The following is a 12,726-nucleotide window of genomic DNA, read 5'->3' as shown; positions in this document are numbered from 1 at the left end:
GGAAGGAAGGAAGGAAGGAAGGAAGGAAGGAAGGAAGGAAGGAAGGAAGGAAGGGAGGGAGGGAGGGAGGGAGGGAGGGCGGGAGGGAGGGAGGGAGGGAAGGAGGAAGGAGGGGAAGGGTGTAGGCAGCAGTGAGGAGCTGGAGAGAGAGTGGGAGCCTGGCTGTTTAGGGCCTCTGGCAGGTCCCGTGAAAACAGGTGCAGTGCTCAGCATGGCGGAGAGGAACAGTGCTTGTCTACTACATGGGCTCAAAATGTGGGAAGAGGAGCAGCACCTGGGGGACTGTCTCCACTCGCCCATCCCCATCACGCCCCTCCTTTCCATCTGCAACCCTCTTGTCACCCAGCAGTCACACTTCAGCTGCCCCACGGGCCCCCTGAACCATGTAACAAGCCAAAGACCCTGTGGCTTGGAGTTGCCCTGGTTTATCACCCAGTTCTTACAGGCAGGACCCAGCAGCCTCTTTTCAGAGCCTACAAGCCTTCCACTGCAGGCCCAGTGAGGACGAGGGTGTTCAGGTCTTGAAGATTGTGTTTCCAGGAAGGAGTTCCCCAGCCTCTTGCTGGCTGCCAGTGGGGAGCACTCAGATACTGGAGGGCACCAAGTAACCCCCACACATACCTTTGCAACCACTGTTCTACCGTGTCTCTCAGAAAGCCTCAGTCCCTTTCCAGGCCCCACCTGATGAGGTCAGGCCAGGCTACCAGCCCCTCCCAAATGCTTCCACTCAGAAGTCTGCTCAGCCCTGGATTCCTTTCACTGGACATCCATTGCACAAGAATCAGGTAGAGAAGGTGAAGCTAGGATAGACCCCCGTCCTGCTTCTCTTGTGCAGAAGCAACTGTGTGACCTGGGACACATGATGGCACCTCGCTATACTCTGCTGCCTCAAGAACACCCTTAGAGGGCTCCCCAGAGCAGCTAGCTTCAAAAGTCCTGAACTTCTCTGTCCCTCACTGTGAGGATGTCCCCAAAGAAGGGGCAGCAGATGGTGTCCCATGTCATCACCCGGGGCAGGGGCCATCACCCACTAATATAGCTGGAAAGGCAAATGTGACCAGAGACAATCTCCAAGGACCCCCCAAAGCCATGTGAGCTGTGACCTCATTCTATGTGAAGCAATGGCTGCAGCCAGGGTTCGACAGAAAGGTCTGGAAGTCCCAATCCCAGCACTGATGTCCTGCTCTGACCCAGCATGAGCGACAGGCTGGGGCTCTCAGGAGAAACTACACCCGGCCCCGCCTGGTCGCTCCTTGGGTTCTGAAGATGACAAACAGCAGTGTGTGGGGACAGGAGAGGACAGGGTGAAAGATGGCTCTGCAATAGCCAAGTCAGCTGCCATCACAATTGGGGAAGGGCCATCCAGGGAGGGTGGACCCTGCATATACAGGCCAATGACAGAGACTGTCATAGGTCTCATGTCCCCTGTCTGTCCTGAGAGTGGGTGAGCCCTGGACCTTCCCTCAAGCACTGTCCAGGGAATGCTCGGAAGCTTTTGGACAGGAGGCTTGGGGCAGGGGACACTTGGATTCCAGGGAAGGGCCACTGGCATTTGCTAACTGAACGCGAAGCAGTTAAAGGCAGAAGCAGCAGGGGGAGCCACTGTTGCTGTCTGCAGAGGGCTCTCTGGAAGCTTGGGAAGAACAAAGGCAGCCCCCTCCCCCAGCCCCGCCCCAAAGCTCCTGCTGTAAGGGAAGCTACTGCTACCCTTGTTCTTTAACTCTGAGCCTCAGTTTCTCCTCCACACAGGGCACTAAAGGGTCTATGCACAGTACTTGAAAGTCTCCTGTCAGGTGCTCACCAAAGGCAGAGTGGTCTGGAGGGGAAAGCTTACACTGACCTGCAGATAGAATAGGGGAGGCTTAGACCCACAAAGAATGCTGCCTTCTTGCAGCCTCTTGCTAAGGCTCTGGTGCCCACCTCCCAGGGCAGGTGAGCACAGGGAGCCAAATAATACACGGAGGCGTTTCTGGACAGCCTGAAGCAGCAACTGTAGCCACCTGTAAACTGTAGAGAGTTGTTAAAGCCTGGTCTGCAATAGCATCCAGCCCTGGAGCCTAAGACCCACTTTCTCCAGCTGCAGATGAAAAGTGGAGGAGAAGCTCTTGGGCCTTTAGGCTCTCTGTTCCTGGATCCTAGCTTCCCTCTGGCTACAGGCCCGAGCTCATCCCACTGAGACATGAGCCAAGAGCCTGGCCACCCTGAAGTCTCCAACCCATGGCGTTCTGAGTCATTCCAAGAAATGGTGTAAAGTGGTCCACAACTTCAAAGAAATGGTGTGAAGTGGTCCACAACTTCAAAGCAGACTCGCATTTTGACGTTTTCGTGGGAGCCCCTTGTCACTCTTTGGAAAGAGGGAGCCCAGTGTCCTCATACCTGAGCCCCTGACTTGAAGGGCCATGCTCAGGTCACCGGCCTCTCTGAGGCCTGCGTGCGCTCACACCCAAAGTCCCCACCACCTACTTCCTCAGACACTTCTGTCTGGTGTGGTTACTCCTCTGCCTAGCCCCTGGGCAGTGCCCAAAAGTGTCTCCCAGACACTTCTTCCCAATCCCTCCCTCCGAAAACTCTATCACTCACCTGGATGCCCATGAGATTGGATGGAAATTTCATTTGGCTAGTTCTTGCCATAGACCAGCCTGCTTTTCAGTGGGACACCTGCCCTGACCACTGTGGTTCCTATGACTGTCACCTGAGAAAGCAGAACAGTCTCCGTGTCACACTGGGCCCACTGGTATCCCTTCTCCAACACAGTAAAAGCTGGTCCAGGCCTGGTGCATTCACCTGTACACCAAAAAGCCACATAATACCACACTTTATCATGATGTACTGCTCCCATGTTATGACGGGACCACTCCCCTTGGCAAATGTGTATGATTTGCTTTGTTCTTTGAGAATTCTCTCCTAGCATCTCCAAGCAGCCAGAAAGTAAAGATCCTGTCTCGCAGGGTGTGACACACAGCCCACTCTGCTGCACGGATTTCTGCTCTCACTCTAAAATAGACCAGGTGGGCCAGCCCTGTCTGGGCAAGTGACATGCATACCCAAGCCCTCTGCGGTCACTTTCTAGAATGACCTTCTCAGGGAGGCCTGCTGGCTGCTCTGACCCTTGCCACCTCATCCCAAGCAATATGTTCTGTCACTCGACTGAGCCCAGGTGCCAGGTTCTGCCTCTGACTTGTGATTCAGAAAATGGCTAAGGATGGAGCGATCAGAAAGGAACCCACTACCCACTTCCTGCTCCTGCCCTCTGACCTCAGGTATCCCAAGCACTCCCAAGTGCCCTGAGGTCAGAGATGCTTGCCTCAGAGGCCAGGAAACCTGGAGAGGCACTCCAGGCAGCAAACAGTTTCAGATCTGGGAGACAGAGCCAAGAAGAGACCCCCTGCAGAGGGCAGAGAGGCCCTCTTCCAAACTAGGGAGGAAATCCCCCAGCCTGAAGTCAGGAGTAGTCTGGGGCACTACCTAACTCCCAAGGTCTGCCCCAGTGAGGACGGAGCCCTACTGAGCCACCCCACCCCTCTTGCAGAGGGTGGAGAGGGAAGACTGACTAGGAGCCAGAGTTGGGGGTACAGCCTGCTTAGACTTGTTCATATCTATGGGAGTGTGTCCAGGTCCCTGGGACAAAGCTAGCTAGGACTTGGGTGCTTTGTGGCAGTTCCCCCTGCCCATGGCCCTCACCCATGGGCCTAGTTGCCTGTCCATGGAGTGCCCCCCTCACCCCGTCCCCACCAGGCAGCCACAGCCCAAGGCTGTGGGTGGGTCCAGGCCAGGCGGGGCGGAGCCGCCGGAAAGGACAGGCCGCCCTTTCCAGCGAGGGAGGGCCTGCTGTCGCCTTAAAAGCGTGTGGGCCCCATTCCCTCAAAGTGTCGGCTGGGAGCGGCCCTGGTCCCAGCGCCGTGCCCTGCGCCCGTCCTGAGCTCGCCTGAGCTCTGGGCCTCCGCTGCTCTCGCCTCGCGGCCTGGAGGAGGTCCCCGCGCGCCGCCCTCAGCCTGCCTCGCAGCCATGCAGGCGTGCGCTCTGCTCCTCGCCACGCTGGCCGCCCTGGCCCTGGCCCGGGAGCCGTGCCCCGCGCGCTGCGACGTGTCGCGCTGCCCGAGCCCGCGCTGTCCCGGTGGCTACGTGCCGGACCTCTGCAACTGCTGCCTGGTGTGCGCTGCCAGCGAGGGGGAGCCCTGCGGCCGCCCCCTGGACGCACCGTGCGGGGACAGCCTGGAGTGTGTGCGCGGCGTGTGCCGCTGCCGCTGGACGCACGCCGTGTGCGGCACCGACGGGCACACCTATGCCGACGTGTGCGCTCTGCAGGCAGCCAGCCGCCGCGCGCTGCAGCTCTCGGGCACACCCGTGCGCCAGCTGCAGAAGGGCGCCTGCCCCTCGGGTAAGCTCCTCAAGGGATGGGAAGCCTTCCTTCTAGGGAAATTGAGGCCCAGAGCTCGATGCCTACATTCCCCGAGCACGACTTTAGAAACAGTCCAACCAGTCCTTTGGTCTTTCAAGTGGAGAAACTGAGGCCCAGGAAGGTAAATGCTGTTCCCGAGACCACAGAACAAGTCAGAACTGAAACCTAGCGCCATGGCCCAGTAGCATCAGGTAGGCTTGGCTGCTTCCATAGCTGTGACACAGCCAGATTCGATTCTCAGGGTCCTCAGGTGGCCCCGGAGGGTGCCGCTGGGGCAGTCTGCTGCTCTCCTCGCAGGTCTGTGGCCTGGTCTCCAGGAGGCAGTTTGAGGCTGTGATTGTCTAGGTCTCTGTGGAGACAAGCTACAGGAGAGACTCTTCAGTCCCGGTACAGCCTTCCTTGGCCTGCAAACTGGCTCTAGATCACTTGTTGCCTCCCAGAGGGACCCTGTGCATGGAGAAAAATGGTAGAAACCCTTATGACCTGGTCTTTGTTTGGAGTGTTGCTGAGGGCAGCAGGTTCTGCTCCAGTACATGCTGACTGGTCCTCGCTGAAGCCCAGCCGGCCTCTGGGCTCATGCGGATGAGAAGGGCCCCTGTGTACTGTCAACCTTCAGCCCTGAGTGGTGAGCACCAGGGCCAGCTGCTGGGGGCCATCTAGGTGGCATCTTGAAGGATGGAAGCTATTTCTCCGTGCAGTGGGAAGCCAGTCTGGAAAGTGGGAGCAGTTCTATGTTCTGGACCATGTTGGAAAGTGCAGGTAGCTCAGAACAGCTAGGGGAGGTGGATCTGGTGTCAGGGTGGAGGTGACAGCCCAACTGGGCAGTTCCACAGAAATAGGACAATGGGAGGCCATGAGCATGGTGTCAGCAGGGCTTAGGCGTTGTCCTGTCAGGCAAAGTTGCCCCAACTGTGTGCCTTCTGGAAACCCGCTCACAGCGGGGAAACCTGAGCATGTTCCTCAGGTGTGCCCACACAGGCCTGGGCCCTGGGGATTGTTGCAGGAACTGTTCTTTTCCTGGCACAGCTCTTGCCTCCTCCCAAGTGCTAGGTGACCCTGAACACCCAGGCTGGGAAGCACCACAGGTGAGCCATTGCAGTGTTTAGGAGGCAGATGTCCTAGTCTGTTCAGGGATGTCGTGGTAAAGTACCTGAGACCAGGTGGGTTATAAGGGACAAACATTCACATCTCACTGGCTGGGGGATGGAGGTCCAAGGTCAAGGCCAATGTAGGCTCTGTGGTGTGGTGAGAGCCAAATCCCCTTAATGGGAAGAAGCAGTGTGTCCAAATGGAGTGGGCACAGGGCAAGCTGGCAGCATAGGAGAGAGACCCAAGGGTACAACACCTACTTTTAAGAGCCTTAGTCCCATTCCTGAGGGAAAACCCATCTGGCTTCATCTCCAGGCAGCACAGATAGGTGAGGGACGGTAGCATGGTGCTGCTGGCTATCTGGAGACTGTGCGATATAGGAAGTGTCAGTTCAGTTGCCACCTATTCCAAAGGCACTTATTCCTACAGTGCCCTGTGCTACTGTCATCTGGTGCCCAAGGCATTACACACCCATGCGGACCAGCCCTGCATCTTACCAACAAGGTTGGCTCAGTTCCCTGCCATTAACCACTCCTCAGAGCTGGGTATATAGGCCTGGAGCCTTCTGGACTAGCCTGTCTCTAACCAGTCCTCCCAGCTCAGCAGATAACACAGGCTCGGCATGCTGAAGTCCCAGCCTTTGTCACCTCTGAACCTCTCATCACCTCCAATCTGCTGTTACTCTGGTCACCACTCAGCCTCACCACAAAACCACAGCATCCAGATGCCCCAGAGCTCATGCATGTGTTGGGGGCTGGGACAGCTGATGAGCTCCATGTGCTGGTGACACTGAGACAGCATTGTCCTGAAGCATGGGGGTGACAGCACTGACGGAGGGGCAATGGGAGGCCCAGCCAACACTGGCTTCTGGTAATGTCCATCTTCCTCATCCTTCTTCCATCATGTCTTCGTCCAGCAGCCAAGAGGCCTTTGATTGATCTCTCCCGCCTGTCACCAGCAAGTTCTCTTCCAAGGGCTTGTCCACACCTATCTGGACTCTCAAGGCCTTGTGTCTATCATCTGTACCCAGCCACACTCATGCCATCTCACACCACCTTTTCCTCCTCCACCCAAATCACCAGTCTCCCTCCCACCCCAGGGCCATTGCACATGCTGTGCCTGCTGCCTCCCAGCCTGTTCATCTTTCTGCCTGGGCTCACATGTCCCATCACCTGAGCCACTTTCCCTCCCATTGCCCCAGGTCACCTCTGCTAGCCTCATGATATGGCTTGAGTTAGCTGTTCCCTGACCCATCTGCTTTCCCCGGGTCTTGCTCACTCTGGACCTCATAGTCCTTCCAGTACCCTCTGCACACAGTAGGTGAATAACTAGGTGATTCATTGGCCTTGGGGACCCATGGCCTTTCCAGCCCCTCTTGGGTGGTTCCGGTGGAAATGATGGAAGGCTCAGCCCTGCTCAGAGAGCCCCATGTGGACCCCATCTTCAAGTAAGGAGAGCGTTTTCAGAGTGGAGGTGCCTGTTTCTGGTATGAGCTACACTTGGGCTCTGACTGAGGCAGTGGCCATCTCAGACAGCAGAGCTGGTACAGCCAGCCCCGCAGCAGCAGCAGACACCTGGCCTTGCATGGCATGTGGAGCCCTGAGGTGCTTTACATGTAGATTTCACAATCAGCACTTATTTTGCAGGCCTGGGGCAGGCTCTGCTGGCCTCTCCCAGCCTTGTTTATTTAAGAGCTTTGGGTGTCTTTTGTCTTCCATCCTCTTAGCAGCTTCCCAGGCTGAGCATGTCTTGGAATTTGAGACTAATCAGGCAAGATGACGTATTCCCTATGTCCTCCTCCACCTCCTGGGATAGACTAGCTGGCCTGTAGCATCTAGTGTGCCCAGGTCCTCTCTGCTCTAGCCTGTACCAAGGCTGCCACAGCCGAGAATCCAGCTAGGGGAGCTTGAGCCCCAGCCCACTGCACACTGGCCACCCACCAGGGCTCAGCCTAGGACATCCTACCTCTGAGCTTTGGAGATCAGAGAGTCAAATCCAGGCCTTCAATAGTGGGGTGGGGAGGGAGCTGTGGCGTGGCTGGTCCTGAGGAGGCTGAGGACCCTCTTAGGTATAAGAATGGTAATGTCCAGTGATGTGGGTGCCTACCAGCTCGGCTACAGCAAGGCCAGCACGAGTCAGGGCTACTGATGTACCCCGGGGAGGGTGATGGCTGAGGAAGGAGCTCCACGGGATCTGGCCCCAGGACTGACAGAATGGTGGGGAGATGGGATAGATGGTGGGGCCTATCATGGAGGCAGGGCACTGAGGTTTTGAGAGGCAAGGGGTAGATTCAGTCCAGACACTGCAGGGGACACATGTAGGGTATGTGTGTGTGTGTATGTTGGCAGGTAGGGGTGTGACAGGTTCCAGTAGCCTTGGCTATGTGTTCGTGGACACTGTCTATGTGTTATGGGAAGACGTGGGAGGTGTGCTTCATGACCTGTGAGGCCAGACATCTTACCTAGACCAGTCCACATCCAGTTCCCTTCCTTCATGCACCTTGAAAGGGTGGAGATGAATGAGGCCAGAGCATTGGGGTTTGCCTTGCTGGTGCCTTGTGTCCTGTTCCAGCTGCATTCTTCACACTGCCTGCCCAGCGGCAGAGCTCTGGGCAGCCAGCCTTCCCTGCAGGCCTCACAGCAGGTGAGGAGAGGGCTGGTCACCAGAGATTCTTAGGACTCAGTGCCACAGGTTCTGATGCTGCAGTGTACCCAGGGCACTCAAGGCATGAGACAGTTCACCCTGAGTCCTGGTCCCCCAGACTTCTTTTCATTGTTTCTCTGAGCCCCAGAAGGAAGTGGCCATCCTGTGTGGCTTTGATGAGGATGTACCTAAGCGATGAGAAATACGATGACATAATGAACCCTTGTCCTAGAGCAGCAAAACCGTGGTCAAGCAAGCTACCCTCACTGAGCATCTGGCCTGGCATTCCAGCCATCCATGGCAGCAGCACAGCCTGTGGGTCAGATGCTTTCCCAAACAGTGCTCAGGAATCAGTGTCTAGGCCCTGCCTGAAACCGACACTCTTCCCTCTGTCCTGGCTTTTCTCAATGTCACCTGCACACAGTTTCCCTCTGCCTGGAGTATCTTTACCTTCAGCTCTAAAGGCCCAGACCAGCAGGGCATCCACCTAACTACCCAGGCCTGTGACCACTCACTGGGCACAACATCATCTTGTCTCTTCCCAAAGAGTATCTTTCTGTACTCTTCCTGAGGCCTGGGCACCTGGAGGCTCGTGTCTGCAGCCTCAGCTGTCCAGTCTCAGCCCCATAGCCACCTCTTTGTTGGCTGCGCAATTCCCAGGATGGATGGCTCCCTGTGTTTTTCCTCTACTTGACAGTTTGTCCTCGAGTGACCCCTAGCCTTCCCCCACCCGGCCAAGAACACCAGTTTCAGATCCAGCTGTGGCTCCAAGGAGGGTGGATGTGTTCTCTCTTACCCTTGGGCTCAGGACCTGCCTGGAAAAGCAAGGTGGGGAAGGTGTCCACCCAATCTGGAGCAGACACAGCCCCTCCCCTTCATGTCCACTGCGGTGCCAGACTGGGCAAGTGTCTGCCTTCGCTGAATTCCTGCCGTAGTTCTCTAAGGCAGGAAGTATAACTGTTTTACAGGTGGGAAAATCAGGCTCAGAGAAGTCAGAGGATTCACCCAAGATACAAAACCAGTCCCCATGACCCCTCCCGGGCACATCTCCAGGTCCATGCTGCTCTTTTGACCAATGGGACGGCTGTCCACCCTTGGTTCGAGGCCAGCTGGGGTGCCTCTGGTTGTGAAGTTCCAGGCCTAGCTGAAGAGCCAACTGTGGAGGAGGTTCTTCTGGCCGATGCCGTGTGTGTCAGGAGGCCACGGTAGCCTCCCAGGGACCACAGGCACCTCCTATGAGACGCTCTCCAGGCTACAACTGGATGGGCATGCAGTGAAAAGTGATTAGTTTGAGGTGCTCTAAGCAAAGGTTGTTTTCACCTTCCCAAATATGTAGCAAACACCCCACCCATCAGCTTCTAGGTTGGTTGGCAGTGCATCCACCATTCACCAAGCTAATTCATCATCTCAACTATCCAGTAACCCAGGGAGGATGGCTGCTGCTGTCCAAATTTCACAGATGAGGAAACTGAGGCACAAAGAGCTTAGGAGACTTGTGCAGTCTTTCTGTAGGAAGTGGCAGAGTTGGATGTACCTCTGGCAGGACAGATGCGCAGGTGTGCAAGTTCTAACTCCAGGACATATGGCCCACGCTGCTTTCTGATATCCTAGAACTGTTCAGTGCACAATCTCTGTAATGGAGTGAGGTCGTTGTATGGTGCACTTGGTCATTCACGTTCCTGTTCTGGGCCTTGGTTTCCCCATCTGTCTCATGGCACTTATGATGGACCAGAGCAGGGGCACAGTCCTCATTCAGGGGCCATCATTACCCCCAGTGCTCCTAGAAGCCCTGCGGGCAGGGATGTTGGAGATGGAGTCCTGAAACCAGCTTCTCTCTGGGTGGCACCCCCTTCCTCATCCATCACCAGCCACGCACTGGTCTTCTCTTCCTCTCCTGGGAGGCCCCAGAAGACACCTGGTCTTAAAATGGGTTTGTTATGTCAGGGTCCTGACAAAACTTCCAGGGCCTTTGGATTCTAGTTTCGTTGATTTTTGAAAATTAAAAAAAAAGCCAATAGCTGAGTTTGGCCTTTAGCGCATTTGGCTCCAGCCTGGCGTGGGGGTGGGGCTGTCAAGAAACCCCAAATAAACAGTCTGCTTCCCAGCCCAGAGGCTGTTCATGTGGGAAGCAGGGTGGGAGCCTGGGGCCCCTCCATGATTCACGGTGACTCATCTGAGCACAGGGCTGGCTTAAAGGGCCAGGCCTGTCAGGCAGCAGGGTCTCCACTCCCCAAATCCTCGGAACAGCATGGGACCAAGCCTGCCATCCCAGGAAAGACTGGTGCCCCAGCCTCAGTCATGGCTGCTGCTCTGGGGCAATGGCTTTAGCTTGGTTGCTAGGCTAGCTTTCTGGGGTGCTGGTGCCACCCTTTGGGCACAGTGGGGCACCCTCATCCTGTCTCGCTTCCTTCTCTGTCAGGATGTCCTCAGGGCCATGTTCTGCGCCGGTCATCACTGGGCTGTGGAGGAAGCCTCCCGTCTCAGTCTCTGGGAGCTGGTGCTGGTGGAGCAGCTTCTCTTTGGGGATGCTGTGGCCCTGAGTGTGGAGGACCCCTCTGGTCTTGAACTTATGAGCCCCTCACATAGTGGAGTGCAGCCTGCCCTAAGAGTTCTAAGGGGCACCATAGTATAGCCACTGGACAGCCCGACTCCAAGGCTGTGGTCAGAGAGGAGTCCAGGCAGCCTGGAGACTTGGGACCCTGTGCAGCTTAGCTCCTGCCCCAGCTCTGCCGCTGTCCAGGTGAGCAGGGGCCGAGGAGGTTTCTGTTGCGCTGAAGCTCCAAGCCCAGCGGGGAGGCCAGCCACAGCGTGAACAGCCTGTTCTCATGGTTGCGGTGAGGATGGCCCAGTCTCTCCCCTCCTGGGCCTCAATCACACTGCACCTGGGTTCCAACCTGCTGAAACGCAAATGCCATGGCCGCCTTCCTGCCACACTTGGGTTTGGCAGGTGTGGTTCCTGCCTACAGGCACTCTGAGTGCCCCCACCTGATCCTGGGCTTTCCTCTGTCCCAGGCCGGGTCATGCTGTGCTGTTCTTAGGTGGTCAGTCACTATCCCTCACTGCCAATGTGTCTGTAATACCCAGCAGGGCTGAGTACACAAAGGCAGTGTGCCCACTGGTGCCCACAGGTGGCTGGGTTGGCTCATGCACAGGCTGGGTGCTGCTGAGGACTCAAGTGACTGGGAAAAGCTTTAGGAAGGCAAAGGCAGGTCCCCAGCATTTTGTAGAGAGGGGCAGAAATGCAGGTGACGGAGTAGAGGAGTGATGGCCACAGGTAAGAGAGAGGTGACCCTACTTTAGAGTCTAGGCTGGTCTGGGGGCTTCTCTGGGCTCAGTCTTTAATGAATGAGCCTTAGACCCTAGAACATTCGAGGGAGCAGTGGGATGCCACTCCTTGCTCAGGCTAGATGGACAGTGACCCTGACTCAGGAGAAGTAATAGCATGGAGGGCGGTATACTGGGAGATCAGAGCCAGATCTGCAGCAGAACTGAGGCGTGTGCCCACCAGCCAGTTGAAAGGCAGCTGTGGCTTACTCAGGGAGGCATGTGCACCTCCCCCAGCCCCTGTGCAGCTGGTACCTCCAGTTCAGGCTGAACAAGAAGTTAGGACCTGGGATGCCACAGACGGAGGAGGGGTGCCTAGGAGAGGGATCCCATCTGCCCTGAGCTCTTTTCACCTCTAGTTATGTGCCCTCAGGATTTGTGTTATAAGCCTCAGTTTCTCCACCTTGAAAGTGGAAACAGAGTTTTACAAATTTATGTTCCTACTCCTGGGGAGTAGGGGAACTTGTTTGGATGGTGCTGGGTGCAGACTGCAGCCTGTGCCCTCTTGTGGCAGCCCAGGACATTTTTTCTCTCCCATTGGACACTGAAAATAACAGGTTTCAGGATGCCAAGACTTGGCCCCTTCCCAGAGAGCCCTTTGTCCAGGTTCTTTGTGTTTAAAGAATTGAGCAAGACACAGATTAGTAATCGTGAAAGTGGAGATTGATTGAAAGTGAGAATAGCAGGGTGAGGTGGTTCATACCTTTAACCCCAGCATTCAGAAGGCAGAAGTAGGAGGATCACTGTGAGTTTGAGGCAGCATGGAACCACAGAGTGAGTTCCAGACCAGCATGGTTGAAAAAGATAAACTGGCTTGAAACAGTGAATCTAGGCATGGTGGCGCATGCCTTTAATCCCAGCACATTGGAGGCCGAGACAGGAGGATCACTGTGAGTTTGAGGCCAGCCTGATATTATACAGTGAATTCCAGGTCAGCATGGGCTAGAGTGAGAAACTACCTCAAAAAAAAAAAAAAAAAGTGAGAGTAAAAGCATGGAATGTGCGCTGAGAAGATGGTTCCTTGGTTAAAGCCCCTGTTGTGCAAGTGTGAATGCCCAAGTTCAAAGTTCAGGTCCCTCCCCAAAACCCACCCAAAGCTAGCCATTGTTGTTTGAGCATCTAGTCACAGCATGCCACAGTGAGATGGGAGGTAGAGATAGGAGAGTCACTCAAGTTCACAGGCCAGCTAACCTGGTGACTGTGGCAGTGAACCATGAGAGGCCCTGCCAGTGAGGACCAATGCTTGACGTTATCCTCTGACTCCCACAGCT

The 12,726-nt window shown here is 55.9% G+C and overlaps 1 protein-coding gene across 4 annotated transcripts in view; it reads left to right on the top strand.

Moving 5' to 3' along the window:
- Nucleotides 1–3,841: 3,841 nt before the first annotated feature.
- The window catches only part of Htra3 (HtrA serine peptidase 3), a 34,717-nt gene continuing 25,832 nt past the window's right edge, over nt 3,842–12,726 (top strand). For 2 of the 4 annotated variants that reach the window (XM_045130248.1, XM_045130250.1), the window contains exon 1: nt 3,842–4,378. In XM_045130248.1, the coding sequence (XP_044986183.1) occupies nt 4,006–4,378 (373 nt within the window). In that variant the 5' untranslated portion in view covers nt 3,842–4,005. The remainder of the gene's footprint in view (nt 4,379–12,726) is intronic. The other 2 variants (XM_045130249.1, XM_004655997.3) reach the window with 2 other exon arrangements.

Source organism: Jaculus jaculus, chromosome 11 (genome assembly GCF_020740685.1).
Source record: "Jaculus jaculus isolate mJacJac1 chromosome 11, mJacJac1.mat.Y.cur, whole genome shotgun sequence".
Taxonomy (NCBI): Eukaryota; Metazoa; Chordata; class Mammalia; order Rodentia; family Dipodidae; genus Jaculus; species Jaculus jaculus.
The sequence above is the reverse complement of the archived record's forward strand: the minus strand, read 5'-3'. Positions and strand labels throughout refer to the sequence as shown.